The sequence below is a fragment of the Loxodonta africana genome, chromosome 5, assembly GCF_030014295.1.
Source record: "Loxodonta africana isolate mLoxAfr1 chromosome 5, mLoxAfr1.hap2, whole genome shotgun sequence".
NCBI lineage: Eukaryota > Metazoa > Chordata > Mammalia > Proboscidea > Elephantidae > Loxodonta > Loxodonta africana.
In genome coordinates, this window is record NC_087346.1 from 135,981,834 (window position 1) to 136,006,551 (window position 24,718).

Consider the following 24,718-nt stretch of genomic DNA (forward strand, 5'->3'; position numbering starts at 1 on the left):
CCTTTCAATTTCCTAAATCAGAGCGGGACAGTGAGACAGAAGCGGAGCCTCAAGCGCCTCCGTCTCACGGCTCTTTACACCCTCTCAGACTCGGAAAGCGCCGGGAATAGGGAGGCGTCAGGCGGGGCGCGGGGTGGGCGGGCCAGAGCGTTGGTGGGCGGGGCCAGAGTTGCCGCCTCCGAGAGTCGTGTGCGTGCACTACGCACGCAAGGACGCACAGTACGTACGCTGCGGAAGCGCGCGCGCAGGCCCAGCCCTCGTCGCCGCCGCCATTTTAGCTCCTGGTTCCGGCCGCACGGTGTAGGCTGTTGTAGCGGGAGGGGTGGGGGTTCTCCAAAGTAGCTGCCCTCGACTGCGGCGCTACAGCCACTGGCTTCTCTTTTTTCTCCTTCTTGGTAACCGCCCGCTCGAAGAGTACGAAGATGTCCAAGCGGCACCGGTTGGACCTGGGGGAGGATTACCCCTCCGGCAAGAAGCGTGCGGGGACCGATGGGTAAGCCAGGCCGGGGGCGCGAGGCAGCGGCTCGGGCTTTGTTGGAGCCGCGGCGGGCCGGCGGGGAGCAGGCCAGGGCCGGCCTGACCGAGGGGGCTCCGGAGCTCGAGTCTTTGTTTTCCTCTGGGCGGAGGAAAGCGGCGCCACTCTCCGCGGTCGGCCCAGCAAGGACGCGGGGAATGTGTGTGTGTGGCTGGGCCGCCGCCCGCCACCGTCGGGTAGGTGGAGGGGCCTGTTGTGGCCACGAGGACGTATCTGACGGGCCGATTAGAGCTCGACTCTTCGAGGGGGGCTGGCGGGAGGGACCCGCGGACCTCGTGGTTCGGGTTCCCGAGTAAGGCCTGGAGCCGGGGCGGGGGGGTAAGGGGGGAGGGCGCGGCGAGAGTATTCGCTTCCAAGGGCACCAGGCACTTCTCAGGCCGAGGGACCGGGGAGTGGACCTTGGGGAGTGGCTGGATCTCAGGAAGGGAGAGTCAGAGAGTGTAAAGAAGCGCCTGGGTTCTTGTGTAGGCTGGGATGGGGGTGGCGGGAGTTGAGTGTGAGACGTGCAGACGAGGAGTTCTCGGGGGAAGGGAGAGTAGAGGGCCTGTCGAAAGGGGAACGTGGAGTACACCTGGCGGGCTGGAAGGCTGGTGGGATGGAGAAGGCTACGTTTATAGTTTGGCGGGAGGGAGCGTGCCTCGGTCCATTCAAACACTTCAAAGACACTAGACAAACTTCCGCTCTCTGCCTACGCTCCCGCCATCTCCTTTATTTCCTGCTTTAGTTAAAGCATTGGCATCGGAAATCCGTGGGGTAGGGATAGAAGGCGTTCTTTCCTCCCCCCCAATAAGTTATTTTCTATTGTTTTTTCTGCTGTTCTTTATAAGTAGCTTTTGAAAAAACGCTTTTCAAAAAATGGTTATAATTACGGCAAAATATTGCCCCGTGGGGAGGTTGTTTGGGACTTGAAATACAGACTTACTGTTTCAGATAACTTTCCTTTCCCTTAGTCCTTTTTTAAAGGTGCATTAGTAATTGCATTAAAGTCATTTCTTGTTCATTTTTTTTTTTTATCCCGAAAGTACAGAGATCTCTTTGGATAATTCAGGCAAAAACACAATGTCCTGAATGTTCACATTCCTTGGATGATTTTATCTTATCGTGTGTGTATGTGTGTGTGTACAGAATAACTGTGTTAAACCATCTGTGTAGCTTTGGGGAATTGTTGTTGACCAGAAGCCCATGATCTGGATTGATTTGTAGGTCTCTGCTGTGTCCGGTAAATGCCAGGATAGGGTGTACTTTTTAATGCAGTTCCGTATATTGAATATATAAAGCAGAAGTATGTCACATTTTAATGTTGAAAAGTATTTAGTTTACAGTATTAGACAGTTTTCTCCCTAGGCTGCCCCTCCCCCTCCAAAAAAAAAAAAAAACACCCAGCAAAACTTGATGGCGTTGAAGCAACATGTCACAGACCCTCAGAGCTGAAGTGACTTCAGAGCCTCACTCAAGGAGTGGGAAAAGGAGACCCAGAGTTGTTAAGGTGGTTTCTGCAGGTTTACGCAGTTGAATGCCGGATGTAGAACCCTGAGCTTCTGATTTTTCACTCTGAGCTTTTTCCGTTACAACATACAGCCTATGGCTGTAGTTTAAAGTCACTGCAGCCGATTTTAATGACTTGTAAAGTTGGGAACACTTGGTTCTTGATGCCTGTGAAGCAAAAATAAATTGCTTGTTATCTGGCTGAGATGGAACAAACATGTTTCACAAGACTTTAGTTTGGCACAAAATATTTATATCCCTGTGTATGTACACCACTAAAAATGCTTTCTTTGGGGCTAGAGGTCTCATCTGTATATGTGGTTGCTCCCTTTCCCCTGCAAAATGAATGTCTGTCCCTTTTTGTTTCTAGGTGGTGCCCTTATGATTCCCTTCAATAGTGCTTGACTTCTGTCTGTAGGTGAAAAAGAGTTCATATTTGGAATAATGCCCAAGTCCTGAAATTCTGGAGGGCTGTTTTTATACGTTCATATCTTGAATAATTCATTTTTCATAGAACTAGTATTCTTTAGCAATGAGCTTACAGCGTTCATTAGTGCTGGAGTGTGTTTCATACTTGGCAACTGAAGTCACTTTTGGTGACTGCCTTTTCAAATGCAATCCTGCAGATTTAAAAAAAAACCGGGATGGGTTTTATCAGAACATAGGCTTGTCAGTCTGTGAGTGGCACTGCATATAACTGTCCCCTTTTCCCATTCTTGCAGTGCTGCAAATGGAGAGTGATTCAGTGGGAGATTTCACTCATTCATGCTCCCAAACTATTTGTGACTTTGTTTTCTTCTGGCGTGTTTTAACTTCAGGGCCAGATAGAGAAGTTGGGGGTTTATGTTATATACCCTAGCCTTATTCCTTTTTCCCTCATCCCACAAAATCTTCTAAAATTTATCCCCCAAAATATTGTTGGAGTGGAAAAACTCTTTGAAAGTAGGGGTATTTTTCTCTTTAATTTTAGTTACTTCCTGGTAAAAGCTTTTCCTGTTCATTGTGTAAAAGTGAAACACACTAATATATATAGAGTACATATTGTGCACCCGGCATTGTTCTAGGTGCTATATGTATAAACATTTTCACTACAGACTTACGGTGTAGGTGAAGTAACTTGCCCTAGGGAATGTAAGAAGTCCATATACAGAGGTATAAAGAAAACAGCAAAAAATTCCTGAAAATATCCCCAGCTTTAATTCTTTGAGGAACATTTTTGATCTCTGCATGTTTACTCACAAATATGAACTCTAGCTGTTAAGAGTGAGATCTCTCAATGGGTGTTGTTTTGTGGTTTGATTTTTTTTTTTAGAAACATGTCATGAACTGCTGTAAATATACCTTATTCTTTTCATTGGCTGCATAGTATTCCAGTTGTAAAGGTGTGTTGTAACTTATTTAGCCGATTTCCTGCTCATAGATGTTTAGTTTCTCAGTCTTCATTATTGTAAATAAAAAATTGTGATAAACATTCTTATATGTATATATTTGTACACTTATCTTTAGAACTAGTTCTGAAACAGATTGTCAGATACAAAGCAATACTTATTTAAAATCTACTGATTTTTATGACCAGTTTACATCTTCTTCAGCAGTACTATAGTTATTTTTCTTTAACGTGGTATTCTTAACATGGCATTGTAAATTTGTAAGTTAAAAAAAATCTTTAGTGGCAACTAATATTTATTGGGAAACCCTGGTGGCTTAGTGGTTAAGTGCTAAGGCTGCTAACCCAAAGGTTGGCAGTTTGAATCCGCCAGGCGTTCCTTGGAAACTCTGTGGGGCAGTTCCGCTCTGTCCTGTAGGGTCGCTATGAGCCGGAATCTGCTTGACGGTAATGGGTAATATTTATTGGGCATTTGCTGTGTGCCAGGCACCACTTTAAGCCCATTGCATATATTAACTCATTTAATCCTTGCCATACCCCACAAGATAGCTATTGTTAATAAAACCACATTTTATACCTGAAGAAACTGAGGCAGTGAGAAATTAACTTCTGTGTTCAATACAGCCAGTTTAAAAGTACACGGCTAGGATTGAGGGAAACAGTAGAGAACCAGGTGCTTAATGAATGTCATATTTTGTCTCTGTCTCTGACGGTATTGTGGTCAGTGACTGCAAACCACTGTCTTGAGATCTTCCTTTAAAAAAAAAATTATACCTCAATTAGTAAATATTTTAAGAACAAAGCTCCTTTATGGTAAAGTATTAAAAAAAGAAATCATACATACTTATAATAGTGGATACATATTTATAGCAGAGGGTTTGAACCCTCATTTACCTGAATTTTAATTTTTATCCTCCCCTATTGAAGGTAGACAGTTTTAACAGTGAACCATAGGCAGCATTCGAGGTGATTGAAATTTGTTTTCTTCATTCTCCCTGTTACCTAAGAGACTTCTGTTAATGCTTTTCACTATTTACTGACCCACATTGTAAATTGCAGTTTATGCCTTGCCCACGTATGGTTAGAGAATAACTGTGGTCCCCGTGCACCTTTTACCCTTATACGACTGTTGTTATTAGGGGCCATGGAGTCAATTCCGACTCATAGTGACCCTGTGTGCAAAAGAATGAACCAGTCCTGCCCCATCCTCAAAATCGTTGCTCTGTTTGAGCTCCTCATTGCAGCCACTGTATCAGTCTATCTTGTTGAGGGCCTACCTCTTCCACTGATTCTCTACTTTACCAAGCATGATGTCCTTTTCCAGGGACTGGTCCTTACTGATAACATGTTCAAAGTATGAGACTTAGTCTTGCCATCCTTGCTTCTAGGGAGCATTCTGGCTATACTTCTTGTAGGACAGATTTGTTTGTTCTTCTGGCAGTCCATGATATATTCAGTATTTGCCAACACCAAAATTCAAATGCATCAATTCTTCTTCTGTCATCTTATTCATTGTCCACTGCTACCCCCATTTCTTGGTAAGCAGCTAATCTTTGGGTCTTCACAACATATTCTGTGCTGTAGCTAATTTCAGTAATGAAGTTTCTAATGAAGTGGGTCCTTGAAAAAAATCTTTGTTAATATAGATATTACTGTGAGAAAGCAAGGCAGCACATGATTTACTTTGTCCACCCCCTCCCCCAGTCCTACCCCCGAATTTTGTAAACTCTTGGAAGGTTAGGTTCATATTTTAAGTGCCTGGTACTGTGCCAAAAGTATAGGAGGAGTTCATTAAGCTTTGGTTTTTGTTCCCCCTCCCCTCCCACTTGGAGTGAGTATTGGAAACATGAATCCTTTTTTTCAAGTGTATGATCCTAACTCCTGTGACATCAGTTCAGCCTTCATCTTTATTTGGACCATATGTTCTTTAAGGTTCTAGCTCTTAGGTCCTGTGATCTTTAAGAAGTCTACTTTTCGAACCATTCATGGCTACATTGCTTCTCCCTTGGCTGGGCACATTTCTGTGGACCCTATTATAAACTATTCCTCATTTGCATTTGAAGGCAATATAAATCCTTTTATTAATGAGCATCTTAAACCAGATGCAGAATAAGAGAAGCAAAGAGGATGGTTGATGGCATATTTCAAAGATAGGCCAGGACTCTTAAGTTTTGAATTGTGAGATTTCATTTTATATGTTTATTAGGTTATCCATTGGTTTCCTTTCCCTTTATGCCAGGTGGTATGAGTGGTTTCCTTCAATTCTAATTTGTATGTTCTGTGATTCTATAGAAGGTGAACACTAGAACAGGAAAAGGTAGAATATAAAATAAGGCTTTTTCTCCCTTTAAATTTCTGTGGATAGAATTATATTTAGCAAGGACATGACCAGATACAATTTTCTATTTCTGTAATTGAGGGACCATCTTAACTCCTACTGGGTTTAACATTTTAGTTGTACTCTCCCTAGGGAAGTTACTGTTGCCCAGATGAGCTTTCCTGTTCTGATGATACCTGGGGCATAGGAAATTTGTACATTTGTGTTTTAAGGATAAGGAACAGTCGTGTTCAGGGGCTTTTGTTATAGCTGTCGTGTTGACTCATTCTTTCAAGTATGGGTCTGAACATCTAGTGGAAAGTTTGTCTACTGTAGAACTGGATCTGAAATAAACTGGATTAGTAGAATGAGTAAACACATTATTTTAAAATTATTGTATTAGGGACCATCTCTGTTTATAGAACTAGTAACTAGAAGGGGATACCAGAATTGACTACTTAAAATTGACCAATACTAAGTTTAATATAAGGAGCCTGGGTGGCGCAATGATTAAATACTCCGCTGCTAACCCGAAAGGTTGGCGGTTCAAACCTACCAGCCACTCTATGGGAGAAAAGACCTGGTGGTCTGCTTCCATAAAGATTACAGCCTAGGGAACCCTATGGGACAGTTTTAGTCTGTCATGTAGGGTTGGTCACTATGTGTTGGAATTGATGGCACACAACACATTTAATATAGTGGCTCTCTGCATAATTCCAACATTTTAATCAGTTAAACGATGTGCAGTGAAGTGTATTTTTAATTTGGCCAGGTTTTATTTTATGGTTGATCGAGGTATTTAGGTTTACGAAGCACTTCCAATGTTTACTCTTGCTGTTCAGGCTAACATGCGAGAGTAAAGAAAAAATGAACATGTTTTAATTTTAGTTTCTCTGATTGTAAAGCAACATATGCTTATTGAACAAAATTGGCAAAGTGCTGAGAAATGTATATCTAATCCTGTAACTCTTTTTATTCCATAGTTTAGATGCTGCTCAACTTGTAGTGGAGCTGCTCAACTATGTCATGTTCACATACTTTAACATACATGCCTTTTTCATATAGCATTACAACATAAAACATCTTCCCATGACAGGAATTAAAAAAAAAAACTATTAGAAATGAATTCTAAAAGAAAATGTCCTGAACTTACCACTGTTTATTATAACTAATGTAAGGTGGAATTGTCTTTTTGTACAGTAGCTGTGTATCTAGCGATATCCCGGCTACATTTTGAACATACTTTCCGTGCAGAGAATACCTTCTCACGTAGTTGGAAGAGAGATGGTGATGCCCTCCTTTCCCAGATTTGGGCCTGCCTTTTCCCCGCCCCACATTCAGTCTCTGACTTCAAAGTAGGAGGGGATTTCACCTGTGAAAGACAAAGTTCTTGTGTTTCTCAGCTGATGGTTAAAGATTGTAGATAGAATTAAAAGAACTTGTTAAAAGAATTTGGAAACATCATCAAACCAAGGGAAGGAAAGATATTTATGGGCAAGACATGGGAGATCAATGATTATAAGTTATTTGTTATTTTTCATAGTTATGTAAGTTACTGAGTTTCATTATTCATTTGGTTGTTAGACTTTTAAGTTGTTCTTTGTGGTTGTAATGCCGTCGTGAACTTTTGCATAAAATTCAGAAACTGAATTCTAAATTTTTATTTTTAGGAAGGATCGAGATCGTGACCGGGATCGTGAAGATCGGTCTAAAGATCGAGACAGAGAACGTGATAGAGGAGATAGAGAACGGGAGAGGGAGAAGGAGAAGGAGAAGGAATTGCGAGCTTCAACTAACGCCATGCTTATCAGTGCTGGATTACCCCCTCTCAAAGCTTCCCATTCAGCTCACTCAGCCCACTCTGCACACTCAGCCCACTCTGCTCATTCAGCACATACTGGACACGCAGGACACACATCACTTCCACAGTGCATTAATCCGTTCACCAACTTGCCCCATACTCCTCGATACTACGATATCCTAAAGAAGAGACTCCAGCTGCCTGTTTGGGAATACAAGGATAGGTTTACAGATATTCTGGTTAGACATCAATCGTTTGTGTTGGTTGGTGAGACCGGGTCTGGTAAAACAACACAGGTGAGTTAATGTATACCACTGTATATGTTTTATTAATGTTTTAAGTTACCAAATGTTGCTTATTTGATCTTGGTGGTTATTCTAGTTGTTTTATAGAACACCTTGAGGAATAACTGCTTTGATGTTTAGTACTTTTTAGTGACTTTGAGAGTGGGATTCCTATAAGGAGTCGCTGTCTTTTGTGAGTCTGGGGCAGGGGGGAATAGCATTGCTGTTTTCCCGGTTTTGTTGCCTTAAATATGGCAGAGTGATATTCTCCTACCCACCTTGACTATGGGCCAGTATAGATTTGGAGGTATGAAGTTCATGTTTCATTTAAGAAATCTGAATCATTGGAGTGATTTTTGTTGATTGATTATTTCTTTGTTTGGGGGCTTGATTTTGTCTTTATAAATATTCTTTTTAACCATGTGAATATTCTTTCAAAAAATAGCAGCCCTAAAAGCTGTGTGGTAAAGTCTCCTTACCCATGACCTCCATCCAACTAGTTACACCCCTACACATGGAACCTAATGTGTTGTTAGTAATATATCTAGGATGTTTTTCAAGCATGGATGGGTCCCTGTTGATTGACATCTAGGCTGTTCGCAATGATTGTTTTGCATCTGGAAGTATATCTGTAGGATAAATTACCGGAAGTGGGTCAGAGGGTCATTAGTAATTGTGATCTGTACAGCCAAATAGCCTTCCAGAGGGAGCATATCAGCTTATCCTCCTGTGAGCATTTATGAGAATATGTGTGGGAAACGATTAAAGAATATTTCTGAACTCTTAGATTTTTACAAATCCGATAGGTGAAAAATGATACCTCAGTGTAATTTTAAATTTGTGTTTATCCATGTTTTAGTTACATGTGCCACAGATCTAGTTGGAGTACTTCATGGAGACGTTTTGTTGGCTGCTATAGCAACTGAGTCTTTGGGGCAGTTCTACCCTGTCCTAGGGTTGCTATGAGTCAGGATCAATTTGATGGCAGTGGGGTTTTCTTTAATAGCAAATTGAAATAGGAAGCTTTTATTAAAGACCGAGCCTTATTGAGTACAATTTTCCTTTTTAAATGAGGAAAAATTTAGTATTGATCTTAGAAACTAAAATGGTTGGGGTGCTTTTTTTTTTTTTTTTTTAATCACCTTACTGAAATTTAAAGAAATGCACGGAGACAACTATAGAGTGCGTTAGTACCAACATTTTTAATTGTTTCAGATGGTTTATCCACTGTGCTTAGTATTAACAGCACCTGCTTAATTAGCACTTGGATAAAGCCAGGCACTGTCTGCTTTATATGTATTATCTCATTTAAGCTTTTCAACAGTCCTGCAGGGAAGGTGTTAATTACCGTTTAATAGATAAGCAAAATGAGACTTACAGAGAGATTCATGAGAATCTTAGAAAAGTTCCGGGTTTGCCCAGAGCTCTGTACCTTATGGATTTAGGTGGGTTTAACATTTAAACCGTGTCCCTTTGTCCCACAGCCCAGGTTATATTTATTTTTTTTACTGATACTCTCTAGTCTGATATTAACTTTCCTTCAGAGATGAGTTTGATTGTTTAATAAAAGTGTAGAAAAAGGTCATGTCAGCTTGAAACAAGAGGTTGGTGATTGTTTAGAATGGTTTGCTTTTTCTGGATACTTGGAAACTTAGGATTGTAGGGCATTTGGGGGACTTGGATGGGAAACTGAACAGACTAAATGGTGAGTTTCTCCCAAATGCTTTTTGGCATGCTCTTAAAGCTTCGACTCAAAATCGTTAAGAATATTCAGCCATTTTGGCTACCTTTTACCTACCAAAAATAAAAATCTAAGGCGTGATGACTTTAAACTTTTCGCTAATACCCACAGTAAAGACATTTTACATTACAGTTTAATGTGCACATACTGTTTGCTTGTATAAGAAACTGAAGCTAGTTCAGGCAAAGGGATAGCATAGCAAGGAAGTTTAGAGGAGGGCAGGCATCTAATGGTCTGGCCAGAGTGTAGGGTATGTATGTGTGAAGGGAGAAGTGGGGCAGGTGAGACTGGTAAATTGAGCCTTATCTTGCTATGAATTAGGAAGCCGTTAGAGGAGAGGCATGAGAATGGTGATGACAGGCCATTTAGAATATCACGGCAAAAATCTTTGACTCTGCAAAGGGTGTCAGGAATGGAGAAGAGAGGGTGCATTAGAGTCAAAATATAACTTATTAAGTAGGAGACATGGGAAGAACTATTAAGTATTTGGGCCTGTTGAATTTGGGATACCAATAAAATGTTTATTCTTCAGGTGGAAAGGACCACTAGGTCTGAGAGTCAAGCTGGAGTTGATAGAGTTAACACTGAAATAGGAAGTATTAGAAGTTGGAATAAATAAAACCACCCAATAAGACTGTTGAGTTGAGAATCAGTTTTTATGAGAAGGGCCTCAGACGGAAGAAGGGAAGAAGCTGAGCTGAAGTTGAAGTTATAAGAACTGGTGACTGGCTTGAAGAAGCCAGTATCCTGTGTGTATCAGGACCTGCTTTACTTCCTAATGCTGTTTTTAGAAATGTGAATGGATGCATTAACTCAGCAGTTTTCCAAATATGTCTGGAAACCCTTTAAAGACCCTGAAGCCCTTTCTGGGATCTCTGAGGTCCTAGTATTTTCTTCATATACTGCAACCAAAACAATGTATTGAATGTAAAAGTAGATACGAGAATCCAGCTGTCTTCTATTGAGCCAGGCATTAGACATCTGCAGAAGTGTCAGACAATGCACTCTTCTTGCTAACTTGTTTGGAGAATTTTTTTTTTTTTAATAGAAAATGTTATTTCTTAGGATAAAATGGGTTTATTAATATTTCAGTAATTTTTTAGTATTTATTTCTAATAAATCGATTATTGTTTAGTGTCCTTTTTAAGAGTATAGAGAGGTCCTGAGATCAAAAGAGTGAAAACTGCTTTTTTAACTAAAACTGTCTTGTTTTTTAAATGGGAGTAAGCCTTCCATTTCCCTGAAGCAAATTCAAAAATTGGTGAATGTTCTTTCCTTGAGAACTCTGAATTAATTTTAAATATCTTTAATTTGCCAGTGATTTTTTTTTTTTTTTTTTTTTTTTTTTAATTTCGTTATCCTTGGTCTTTTAAAGTACATTTTGGCTGTGTAAGAGGGTGACTGAAGTGGGGTCGTATACAGCTTAGTTGGAAAACCACCTAAACCTGGGTCTGTCAGTCTACAGATACTGCCATTTTAGTTCAGTATGTTTTTGTTCTTTAAAGGCTTTGAAGCCTGTAAAGATATGCATTGTTGGATTTCTTAAAGAAGCAACCTAATTATCTGCCCTCCCCTTCACATATTTGTCAATGACGGTAATAATCCCAAAATTGCAGAAGTAACCTGACAAAAATGCAGTAATAGTGTAATGTAGTAATCTCACAAAAATGTAGTAAGATTAGCAATTAATATTCTCCATTAGGTGTCTTTGTATAGCTCCTGTACTGGGAAAGCTATGTCTCTTGTACCATTAGAACCTGATGGCCTTTTGAAGACTTTGATGGGGATTCATTCGTGTTCTTCCCGTATCAGTGGATTTCTGCTGCTGTTGTAGTGGACATGGACCCTTGCATTTTTTCCCCGTGGTTCTTTTTCCAGTTAAGTGACTGGAGGAGGAGACCGATGAAATTAGAGGATCCTTTAGCTTCTGTTGACAGCGGAACAGGGAGGAAATGCACTGTCATCGTGACAACTAATGTGGGCTTGGCTTTTTTTTCCCTCCCTTTTTCTTTTCGCTTGGATGTCCTCCCTTCTTCATGGAAGTGGTGTTACTGCTGCTGCTCTTCTAGGCCCCGTTGAATTTGAGATGGCAGTTATTGTAAGATGGTACTTCAACTATTGCAGTTGTCAGCCTTCCTCTTGACAGTAGAAGGATGGGAGGACAAAAGGGCTGTTAGAAGTTAGATTCTGCTGGCTTGTTAGCAAATTGAATTGAACTATAAAAGACAACTTTATTACTACAAGAAGATATGATTTCTGCTTTTACCTGCATTTGTATAAATCGAATCATATAGGAATTTAAAAGCTGCAGTTTCTTTTGAAAGCTAAGTGGTTTTGGAAGCCAATGTTTGTTATAAAATAGAATTTGTTTTAAGCATGTTCATCAAAGCCTCTGTAGACCTAGCCCAGTCAGGAGTACAGTTATGTCATATCACTGTTACACATGACCCTTCCTTGGCTTAGAGAGTTCATGTTGTAAGTTGAAGGCATAAATAATTCTATTTGTCATTTGCCTAATTGAATTTTGTTTTAAATTGTTGGAAAGAGATAATAAAACACTTTGTTAAATATACTTGATGTGCAGGCAGAACAGAATTAATTTAAATGTTAAATTATTTGATAGATTCCACAGTGGTGTGTCGAGTACATGCGATCGTTACCAGGACCCAAGAGAGGAGTTGCCTGTACCCAGCCCAGGAGAGTGGCTGCAATGAGTGTGGCTCAGAGAGTTGCTGATGAAATGGATGTGATGTTGGGCCAGGAAGTTGGTTACTCCATTCGATTTGAAGACTGCAGTAGTGCAAAAACCATTCTTAAGTAAGTACTATCTTAAAAAATCGACACTCTTCTTTCTCTGCTTTTAGTTTTCTGCCACTAGATAGGGGATTAGCTAGTAGAACCTTAAGTCATCTAAATTTATAATAGCCTGAAGTAGACCTTCTTAGAATAACCATATGACTTTTTAATGTGGCTTCTTTGTTGGTAAGAATATATATAGCTGTTAAGTAGAAATTGAAATCCAGAAGTCAGATTTTAATTTATTTGGTACTGTATTTTAGGTGAAATGTTACTGATGTTATAACGTGTGGTTTTAGTAGAAGCATTCTGATCTATATTTATATTATGTGTGATAGAAAACTAGTCATTCATCTTAGTAAAAGACAGCTATTTTGCACAAAAATGATGTGTGGGATGGGATATGATTTATTTGGGAAGAGGGCTTTTAATGTTAATTATACAGCTATTACCACACATGCGTTATGAGCTAAAAGGAGGAAATCTTTTGTTCTGTAATATACTCTTGGAGCCTCCTCTCAAGGTCCTTGTTCTTCATTATAGCTGGGATGCAGATGACTACCTTATTGAGCTCTTTTCTCACATTTTCTTTAACTTTCCTAATTTATTATATTCATCTTAGAATCTGCATAAGTAGTGATATTATGTAGCCTGATGGTAATTTCTTTTGAAAATATCATTTCCCTTTGCTTATTCTGTATTTATGTAACATTTAAATAATTTTTTTCTTAATGATTTCTTTGTCATGTAAAAGACAATTTTGGAACAATATTACATGGGCAATAGATATCTCTGATGGCAGAGATATATAGCGTTACGTGATAAATGAGACAAAAGGTTTTGTTTCATTTATCATTTGATTTTTAACTGTATTTTACAGAAAACTTCAGTTGCATGCAAAAATATAATAGTATAACTGACTGCACGTATTTATCACCCATCTTCAACCATTTGTTTCGTACATAGCCTATTACTATTCCATGTTATTTTGAAGCAAATCCTAGATGCATAATTTCATTGGTAAATATTTCAGTGTCTGTCTCTGACAAATTTTTTTTTTATATAACTACAGTATTACATTAAAATTATTCTTAATCAGGATATCCAGTCACAGTTCGTTTCCTGTCATTTTTGTCTAGTTTTAATATATATAACATTTATTAGAACTTCATGGTAATAAATTCCGTGATATGCTTAATAACAGTTGAATTTTAAAAAATCTTTATGAGGCATATTTTTAACTTAAATCTTAATCTTATTAAATAAATTCTGTTAATTTGGTGATAGCATGTTATTGATCACTTTTAATTCTAGTGTAACTGACGTAACAGTTACTCTAGCTAACTTTTTTTTATTGTGGAAAAATACATGTAAAGTTTGTTTTAACTGTTTTAAGTGTACAGGACAGTGGCATTTATTATATTCACAACGTTGTGCAACCATCACCACTTTCTGTTTTCATGACCACAAACTTCGTAAACCATCAACCATAGCTATGATTTTATACTATTTAAAAAAGGAAATAATGTCACAAAATTGAGGGTAATAAAGGGCACATTTTACTCTTCTTTAGGAGGAATAATTTCATTATTACGACATTTGGTATACTATGCATTGACTTTTTCTTGGTAAAGTTTAATGGGGAGAAGAGAATTTGGGCATTGGGAGGCAAGAAAGTTGTATATTGGGCCTGTGTGTGTGCGCGCACACGTGTGCGTGTGTGTAGGTAGGTAGGAAGTGGAGAGAGGATAGGCTTTCAAGAGGTGCATGTTTGTAAAAGATTTTAGTTCATTTAATAGGGAGTGACAAGTGTCTTGTATATAAATAGGACATAGTGATAGTATTTTGGCATTGTGATTTTTTTTATGGAACTCTCAGAAGTTATGGTTCCCAGAAGTTATAACTAAACTTTTTTTTCTTCTAAAATTTATTTTGTTGTTGTTAAGAATATCACTAATTCAACAGCTTCAACATGTATAATTCAGTGGCTTTGAATACATTCTTTGAGTCATGCAGCCATTCTTACCCTGCTTTCTGACCGTTCCTCTCTTGTTAACATAAACTCACTGCCTCCTAAGGTTCCTATCTAATCTTTCAAGTTGCTGTTATCAGTTTGATCCTATATAGGTAATTCTTAAAGGAGCATAATGCTCAAGGCAGACATTCTTTACTAGTTAAGCTAAATAATTGGTTGGTTTAAAGAAGTCTTCAGGGGATATTTTTGGTTTAAGGTTTAAAGATTATCTCAGGGCAATAGTTACGGGGTTCTTTCACCCTCCATGGCTTTAGGAAATCTAGAGCCCATGAGAATTTGAAATTCTGTTCTGCATTTTCCCCCTTTTGATCAGGATTCTTCTATGGAATCTTTGATCAAAATGTTCAGTAATAGTAGCCTGGCACTATCCAGTTCTTCTGGTCTCATGGCAGAGGAGGCATTTGTTCATGGAGGCAGTTAGTCACATGTTCCATATCCTCCTATTCCTGATTTTAACGTTGCTGCAGATGAACAGAGACCAATTGTTGTGCCGTGGATGATTGCTTTTAAGCGTTTAAAACCCCAGACACTGAACAATGAACTAGGAGGTAGTATAGAAGCACTACACATGTTATTAGACCAATTAACTGGAATGGCCCATGAAACCATGACCCTCCAAATCAAGGAACCAAATCTCATGAGGTATTTGGTTGTACGTAAGCACCCTTAGCAGCTACTCTCTTTTTGTAAATATGTTTATCACGTAGCTTCTGATTGCCAGTTCAACTTTTTACAGGTGTACAACTTATTGACAGCAATTAACAATAAATGGCTGTGCAGTGCAATCCTTATTCAGTGTGATTTTTCCATCACCGTTAATCACCCTTTCCCCCCTCCCTCCTGCCCCTGGTAACCACTGATAAACTTTGGTCCCTGTACATCTGCCTTTTCTTGTCTTTTTATGTAAGTGAGATTATGCAATACTTGTCCTTTTGTGATTGGCTTATTTCACTCAACATAATGTCTTCAAGCTCCATCCGTATTGTGGCGTGTATCAAGACTTCATTTTTCCTGCTGGCTGAAAAGTATTCCATGATATGTGTGTATGATATTTTGATTATGCATTCATCTGTTGGTGGACATTTAGGTTGTGAATAGTGCAGCAATGAACATTGGTGTACAAGTCTCTGAGCGTCTGCTTTCAAGGCTTTTGGGTACATATAGCTAGGAGTGGAATTGCTGGGTCATACAATAGTTCTATTTTTAGCTTTTTAAGGAGTGGCCATACTTTTCCAGAATGGCTGTACCATTTTGCATTCCCACTAGCAATGCATAAGGGTTCCGGTTTCCCCACATCCTCGCCGACATTTATTTCTTGTTTTTTATCTTAGCCATCCTAGTGGGAGTGAAATGGTATCTCATTGTGGTTTTTACTTGCATCTCTGATGGGTAAATGTGTTTGATGATCATTTGAATGTCCTCTTTGGTGAAATGTCTATTCACGTCCTTTGCCCCTTTTATGATTGGGTTGTCTTTTTGTTGTAAGGTTGTCAAAGTTTTACATATATTTTGGTTGTAAGATTCTTGTCAGGTATATGGTTTCCAAAGATATTTCCCTGGTAGGTAACTTGTCTCTTCACTTTTTCGGTAAAGTCTTCTGGTGAACAAAAGTTTTCAGTTTTTATGAGGTCCCATTTATTTATTTTGTCTTTTGCTGTTTCTGCTTTTGTTGTTGTATTATATTATTCATTGCTGAAAGTGAGGCCTGACAGTGTTGCACCTGCTTCTTGTTTTAAGAATTATATGGTTTTAGTTTGCACATTTAGGTCCTTAATCCGTTTTCAGTTTGTTTTTGTATATGGTGCGAGGTATGGATACTGTTCCATTTTTTTGCAATTTTTGCAGCACCATTTATTGAAGAGACTCTTCTTTCCCCATCAGGTTGACTTAGTACCCTTGTCAAAAATCAGTTGACCATACTGTGTGGATTTATTTCGGGACTCCTAATCCTATTCCATTGGTCCCTGTGTCTTTTGTTACACCAGTATCAGACTGTTTTGATTACTGTAGCTGTGTACCCAGACCGAGTGTTGGAAGCTGTGTAGTATGTTTTAAAGTTAGGAAGTGTGAGTCCTACTTTGTTCTCTTTCAGCATTGTTTTAGCCATGTGGGTTGGTTTAGGGTGGTGTTTCTATTTTTGTAAAGAAGGCAGTTGAAATTTGGATCAGGATTGCATTCGATCTGTAGATCTCTTTGGGTAGTAATGACATCTTAGCAATATTAAGCATCCCAGTCCATGAACATGGAACATCTTTTCATTTAAGTCTTCTTTAATCTTTTTAAGCAGTATTTTATAGTTTTCATTGTATAAGTCCTTCATGCTCCTGGTTAGATTTATTTCTAGACATTTTATTCTCTTAGGTGCTATTGTAAATGGAACTGTTTTCCCTAATTTCCCTTTCAGATTTCTCAATGTTGGTATACAGAAACTCAAACGGATTTTTGTTTGTTGATCTTATACCCTGCAACTTTGCTAAATTTCCCTATTAGTTCTGGAAGTTTTCCTTTCGACTCCTTGGGAATTTAAAACTAAACTTTTTAAAAGTCTTATTCTGGACAAGGATAAGCTTATTGAGATTTCTTCTAGAATCTGCCACAGAGCTGGGTGCTAACCTAGTGTTCTCTTTAATGATCATATAAAAAGAGTGTGTTATTACCATAAGTTACTCAAAACAGGAAAAAAAAATTTCAAGGCTAGCTTTTTTCCTATTTACTAGTAGGAGACTGGTGGTAGTTAAAGAAGCCCTTGTTGTTAATGGTTAAGTGCTTGGCTGCTAACTAAAAGGTTCAACCTACCTAGCGGCTCTGTGGGACAAAGACCTGGAGTTTTGCTCCCATAAAGATTACAGCCTAGGAAACCCTGTCGGAGCAGTTCTACGCTGTCACAAAGGATCTCTTCGAGTCCGAAAATGACTTGATGGCACCTAACAACGATGGTAGTTAAGTGCTTGACTACTAGCTGAAAGGTTGGCAGTTCAGATTTCACCTCTGCACTCTTCCGAGGTGCCTCGGAAGACCTGGCAGCCTGCTCCCAAAAGGTCACAGCCTTGAAAACCATGTGGAGCAGTTGTACTAGGCATACATGGGGCTGTCATGAGTCAGAATTGCGTGGATGGCAGTTAACAACAGTTGAGTGGTAATCTTGAGACCAGTGGTGAGTCAGTAGTAGAAGTCTCGCCTTCCATGTAGGAGACTGGGGTTCAATTCCTGGGCAGCGCACCTTATATCCAGCCACCACCCATCTGTCAGTGGAGGCTTGCCTGTTGCTGTGCATGCTGAACAGCCTTCAGTGGAGCTTCCAGTCTAAGACAGACTAGGAAGAATGACTGGTGACCTACTTCTGAAAATCAGCCAGTGAAAACCATATGGATCACAACGGTCTGATTCTGTTGCGCATGGAGTCGCTGTGAACCGGAGGCAACTCAGTGACAGCTGATGACAGTGGTAGTTTTAACTAATGAGAATGCTGCTGTACTGAGAGTAGGGTTTTATGATTCCCTAGATATATTTTATATGGTAATTTATCAACTCATTTCTTGAGATTTCAGATGTCAAAAAAGGTAAAGATTTGATTTTCTGAAGATGAGCTAATTGAGTAGGCATAGTGAACATATCAGACACCTATCAGTACATTACAGTAGCTCGCTTCATATAGAGATATACAATGCTTATGTATCGGTGGTATAGCCAGGAGAAAGAAAGCCTTTAGTTTTCACTATAAAAGGAAGGTAAAGAGGATGAAAGTTAAGGGGCTCAGAGTCTAATCCTGCTTGAGCAGTGTTAGCACTAAATAAGTGCTTGTTTACTAATTAAAGAAGTTTTTTTGAGAGCACTTTAGCTAAGTGTAAATTAGTTTAGATTGTCCCTATATAAAGAGCCCAAGATAGGTTCTTCAGTGTTTCGGACACAAATGCTGGTTCAGAAGTGCTGCTTCATTGCATAAATTCTAGTTCCTAGTCTGATGTTTAGTATTTGCAGAGTAGTAGATCTCTAGTATAAGTTAACGTGCTGTTAGACTAGCCTTAAATAGCCACCCAGTCCCAGTGGACAAATTTGTCTGCAAAGCTACAGCTGCTGAATTATTTTTTATTTTGGTTATTGCATGCTTGCCTGCTCCCACCCTTTTTTTTTTTCCTTTTAGTCTATTTATGGTACTTTTGCTGTCTTGAAGTGAAAATCATGGGGTAAAAAAAATGAGGTAGCTGAAGAACAACAGACTAGTCAGTGAAAAAATCTTAATTCATTTTCATGTAAGGAAGAAAAGGCTGGTGCTTGTTTTTAACGTCTGAGATCCTCTGGCTTTTTGCAGTGGATTTTAAGAAGTACTTTGTCTATAGTTGACATTGTAGCAAATTTTAAGAAACTCATTCTTCATTTTTTAAAGGGAATCCATGATTTTTTTAGAGAAGAAAACAATTTGATAGTCTTGTACCTGTGGAAAAACATTGTAGTATTTGAAGTTATGATTGCATTTTTGGTTTTTTCCCCAGGCTGCAAAATAACTGAGATAATGCAGAATTGGGAATCTATTTAGACAGATAATGCTTAGTCATTCGGTCAGCTGATAATTGTCTTCTGTGTGTAGTACAGGACACGTTACAGTAGTAAAAAGGAAGAGTCTCTGTCCTCATAAAACAAACATGTATATAAGATGTCATATGGGGAGTGGGCTTCTGAAAGGGAATATTGGAGTTTATATGAAAGTGTAATGTGAGAATTCATGCTTTTAGATTGGAAAAGTGAAGTTGTTGGCGGAAGCCTTCTTGCGATACTGTCACTAACTGCACTATTAAAGGAGCAAGGTGGGCAAACCCCACATTTATCACTAACTGCATGGTTGGTTGGCCTTTTTCTTACTGATTTGTGGAGCTCTTCATATAAGCAGACACCGTGGTGGCATAGTGGTTAAGTGCTACTACTGCTAAGCAAGAGGTCAGCAGTTTGAGTCCACCCAGGTGCTCTTTGGAAACTCTGGGCAGTTCTATTCTGTTCTGTAGGGTCGCTATGAGTCAGAATCAACTTGACGGCAACAAGTTTGGTTTTGGTTTTCTTCATATAAGTTGCAGTTTTTGCCTAGTTTGTCTTCTTTACTTCATGAAGCTTCATGCCATGCAGAAATTTGACTTTTGAATTAACTACTTTTATAATGTCTGGCCTTTGCGTCATACCTTGTCCAAGATTGTTTTAAGTAATTTAATCCGTGGGTTCTGGTATTTTTGTTTTAAATCTTTGTCTGGAGTTTTGGAGAAGGTATAAGGTTTGAGGTAGGGATTCAGGAAGTTTTATCTCAGCTGTACACTATCCTCCCCCCAATGCCAAAATACATAACACTAAGTTACTGGGAATGATTTCCCTACATACACACGGTTTTTTCGTCACTCATAACTGGAGCATTAGTCATTGACACTCATTTACGTTAGGAATAACTTAGTTTGTCTTACTCAATTTTTTTTTTTTTTTTAAATCTGGCTTTTATTTTGGAAAAACATTTCCCACCTTTCTGATCTCCTTTTTTTTCTGTGATTTTTCTTTGGAAAAGACAACTTGGGATGCTTTGTTCAAATCAGAACAGGTGATGTCAGCTGTACTTGTACTGTAGTTGTTGTTGGTGGTTATGCCATGCCATCTGCGTGTGGCCATTACAAAAAAGAATACTTGATTTAGTAACGTACATTGATATTACTCAGCGTGCTTTTTTGGAGAAGGTGTATTTTATTAATACCCAAGAGCTCTATTTCAGCATTCATTTAAATAGCCAGGACTGGAAACCTGAACTGTTTTTTACTTATTCCAAGGATATTTTTATGGCTTAATCATCTGCTTTGTTTACTCTTTCTTGTTTAACTTGATTAGTTTAGACTGACCTACCGATTGCCGATTAGGCTAATGCTTCTCAAACTTTAGCAAGCATCAGAATCATACGGAAGCTTGTTAAAACACAGATCGCAGTACCCCACCTTCAAAATTGCTGATTCAGTAGGTTTGAGGTAGGGCCTGAAAATTTGTACTTGTAACGAGTTTTTTAGTTTTCTGCCCCAAAACAGAATAACAACTCTAGCTAATGAGGTACCCAGTAAAATACGGAGTTGGCTGTCCTGTGGGTTTTTTTTTTGTTGTTGTTTTTGGAACTACACACATTAAATTTGTTTGCTAATTAAAATGCCCTCAAAGTAGAATTCCCTTTTGAAGTGAATAGTTACTGAGTATCCAGAAAAGTTTGGAAACTGAGTGGCTTTGGAAGAGCGAGCAGTTTTTTTTTTTTTCCTTTGCAAAGCAACAGACAGGTGCTTTGTTAATGTAAGGGAGTTACCACGTGTGGATGAAACTTTATTATGTTTTGCTTCTGAGATGATGGACAAAAAGATTGCCTATTTCATGTTAGTAATACATCTGAAGGCAAGAGAAATTGCTAAATGTTCCGAAAAAGGTGAAAGATTTCAAAGCAGCTAGAGGTTCTAGTGTAGCTGATTCATGCAGTGTGTGATGCACTGTCACTGAAGACAGTGACTCATAGTTTCATTTGCTGTTTTTTTTTTTTTCTTTCATAGTCTTACATAAAATAATCTTGTAGCTGATGCTGTCTTTAATTCCAGAAATACAGTTAGGAGTCTATTTTTTAAATATGGTTAAAGAGGAAAGAAGCAGAAAACCTGTAAATGGAGTAAAGATGGACTTGTTTGCCAGAGTCTCGAATTTAGGTGAAATAAAGAGTGGGATTCATGACTGTTGCAGGCTGTCAGTTTGGTGAACTTACTGCTCCAACAGATGACAGTAGTTAAAATATCAAGCTTTAGTCTGTGAAAGATTAGTTCATGAAAAATGTTCTCAAATGGTGAAGACATAGGTGATGACCTAAGATTTTTAAATAAAGTTATGGGTTTTTATTGACGCAACTGAGTTGCAGCTTCAGGATTTGAAGGCATATAGTCCTTTTGTATTGGTGACAGCAGCAGCCTGGGTGGAATGGAGAGGAGACGGTTGACCCACACCACCATTCTGCAAACCATCCTTCAACTAATTGCCTGAATTACACATTAGTCTTATCTTAAGCCGCTGTCCCTCAGCCTGGTTTCCCTCTTGTTTTGGTTCATTGATCAGTCTGATGCCATTCACCTTTTATCTTCCACGTATTTATTAGCATTTCAAGAGTGCAAATACTGCCCCTCTTGTTCCCAGTGCCTTTGTGAATGTATTCCTTTTTGTGCTTCTTTACAGTCATTTGACTCACTTGGCTCTGTCAGCCCTTTTGAAGCAGTAGCCTCTTGTTAGCTCATCAAATGGGGAATTATTAGGGCTTTCAGTTTGCATGTGGTAACATTTTAGTGGTGTGATGTTATGAAGCATCTTAAAATGATTTCTTTTGTTTAGTATGCTGAATATTTGTATGCTTTAAGGTTGGTTGCTAAGAAATCCACCTACTTAAATGACAGTTTTTGGTTGGGCATTTGTGTGAAATCATGTGATTGTTACATTCCATAATCAGGTTTATCTATGCTTATAAAATTATCTCCAAGCTTAGTTTTGCAGATGATTATGAAGCAATAAAACCAGCACATTTGTTTTGGAAGAAAGTTTAATTTAAACTTACCTAATCTCAGCATTTCATTTTTATGTCATGATGTTTAGTTTTAAAATGGCCTAAATGAACCTTGACCAACATGTTCTTTGTGAATATAGGTATATGACTGATGGAATGTTACTTCGTGAAGCCATGAATGATCCCCTCCTGGAACGTTATGGTGTGATAATTCTTGATGAGGCTCATGAAAGGACCTTGGCTACAGATATTCTCATGGGTGTTCTGAAGGAAGTTGTAAGACAGAGATCAGATTTAAAGGTGAAGTAATTTCTTTTACCCATTTAGTTCATAAAATGTATCTCTGTGAAAATATACAGGGAACGCATGCTGATCACTGATCATAGACCTTTGCAGTATCTTTTTGACTGTAAAAAGAAGCAATCAGTGAGTGCCTATAATGTTTTTCTTTGTTTTTAATATACTGTGTCTTCATTTTAGACTTCAAGTGTACCTCTCCCACTTTTTAGTAATATATTTTAAAACAAAATCTCATTTTCTAACCCACCCAGTTCTTTTTGAAACCAGTAGCATGATATTTTAATAACCTTGCTACTCACTCTACCCTTCAGTAAGTCCAGAGGCCTCCTCCCCTAAGGGTCAAATCTTTGTTCTTCCAGTCCATGTCGTGACCCAACACAAAACTCATTATAATGCTGGAGAGTAGCAGTAACTACACCCAGAACAAGCAGCTTGTCAGACATGGATTTGCTTACTCTTCTGTCTTGTTCTCCTTTCGTCCTCTGAACCACTAACACTGATCAGTATCACTGTGTTGATAACAGGCTTAAAAGTGACTAACTTTTTCTGATACTTCTGTCCCTTGAATATGATTAAGTTCCAGTTTTTACATTGTTTATTTTTGTTGTTGTTATGTGTATTTAACATTCGTTGGAACTTAGATACATTATTCTGTGGCAGTGTATGTGTTAAAAAAGGATTCTTCCCTAGACAGAAAGATTCTGTTCCTTAAAAAGAAGATTAAGGTCAGAGTATGTAAACATTTTGTTCACAAAGATTAAATTCATGCGTTTGAAGAATACACTTGAAGAACTAATGAATAGTATCATTATTGATTAAGCCACATGAGCTATCAAGGTTTTAGTAAGACACTCAACTGAAGTAGAACTCTAGTAGAGTGTTTTATGGGGAAACCTTCTATTTCAGGAAATTTTTAATGGATTGAGTAATTTATGATTTACATAGAGGGAAGGTAACTGCACAATCATGCAGCCCCCTGCATCAAGTGACCTTTTGTTGCTGTGACGTTTTATGACATTATAGAAGATTCTTGTTTATTACAAATTTTTCAAAACTCATGCTTATCAAAGATGATCTGCAAGATGGGAGAAAATTTACATCGGTTCCACTGTTTTGTTTTTTTTCTGCATTTCCTTTCCCCACCCCCCATATGCAATGTCGTTGTGTTTTAATAAGCATAGCAGTAATCTTACTACATATTAATGTTCTCTTTCCCAAGCCTTTCCTATATTGTTTAATTGTGGAAACGTGTTTTTAAAGTATAGTTTCATGAGGACATATTATAGTTTACTTATTTATTGGACATGAGGTTTATTTCTCTTTTTTATGTAAATGACTCAGATCTTCCTACAGCCTAGCCTTTATGTATTTGATTTTTTTAATCACTATTTATATGAAGACTCTTATGGGCTTTGTAACTGATACATAGGGCAGTAAACAGTACGGTATTTTTTGGTCTTTAAGACCATGTAAGAACCCTTTGAAGACAGCTTCTAACAATATAACTTTTGGTTTTAGGTTATAGTTATGAGTGCTACACTAGATGCAGGAAAATTCCAGATTTACTTTGATAACTGCCCGCTCTTAACTATTCCTGGACGTACACATCCTGTTGAGATCTTTTATACTCCGGAACCTGAAAGAGATTATCTTGAAGCAGCAATTCGAACAGTGATCCAAATTCACATGTGTGAAGAGGAGGAAGGAGATCTTCTGCTTTTCTTAACTGGTCAAGAGGTATTGTCATTATTTGCTTCATTATTTAGCCTTTGGTATATTATTTTTATTACGCTACGCCTTTCAACTTAAAAACTTCACATACAGTAGGCTCTCTGTATTGGCAGGTTTCATATCCATGGATTTAACCAACCATAGGTTGAAAATATTCAGGAAAAAAAAGTTCCAGAAAGCACTATGCTGAATCCAGGGGAATGAAATGATGTGTAGGCATAGCCTGCTGTAGCCTCCCACCATTTCACAGATCCTTGCACTCGATTGAGCATTGTTCACCTCTTATCTTGTCATTATTCCCTAAACAATACAGTATAACAACTATTTACATAATGTTTACATTGTTTTAGGTATTATAAGTAATCTAGAGATGATTTAAAGTGTACAAGGGGATGTGGCTAGGTTATATGCCAGTACTATGTCATTTTATATAAGGGACTTGAACTTATGCCGATTTTGGTATCCACCAGGCCTCTAGAACCAATCCCCTGCAGGTACTGAGGGACAGCTGTATTAACCTTTTTTTTTTTTTCTTATACAAACTTGTAAAGTTTTTCTTCAACTTGACTATATATAACCCTTTTTATCAGTGTACTCCAGGAGTTCCTTTTTATACCACTGGGCACAGTAGTTGAGCTTTTGGCTGCTAACTAAAAGGTCCGTGGTTCAGATCCACCCAGCTGCTTCATGGAAACCCTATGAGGTAGTTCTATTCTGTCCGTGTAGGGTCACAATGAGTCGGAATAGACTCAGTGGCAGTGGGCTTAGT

At 38.5% G+C, this 24,718-nt stretch overlaps 1 protein-coding gene across 2 annotated transcripts in view; it reads left to right on the plus strand.

The window, feature by feature from the left end:
* Positions 1 to 266: 266 nt before the first annotated feature.
* The window catches only part of DHX15 (DEAH-box helicase 15), a 59,558-nt gene continuing 35,106 nt past the window's right edge, over positions 267 to 24,718 (plus strand). For both annotated transcript variants that reach the window (XM_064286008.1, XM_003411291.4), the window contains exons 1-5: positions 267 to 493; positions 7,395 to 7,821; positions 12,174 to 12,367; positions 22,059 to 22,218; positions 23,737 to 23,955. In XM_064286008.1, coding sequence (XP_064142078.1) covers positions 423 to 493; positions 7,395 to 7,821; positions 12,174 to 12,367; positions 22,059 to 22,218; positions 23,737 to 23,955 — 1,071 coding nt within the window. In that variant the 5' untranslated portion in view covers positions 267 to 422. The remainder of the gene's footprint in view (positions 494 to 7,394; positions 7,822 to 12,173; positions 12,368 to 22,058; positions 22,219 to 23,736; positions 23,956 to 24,718) is intronic.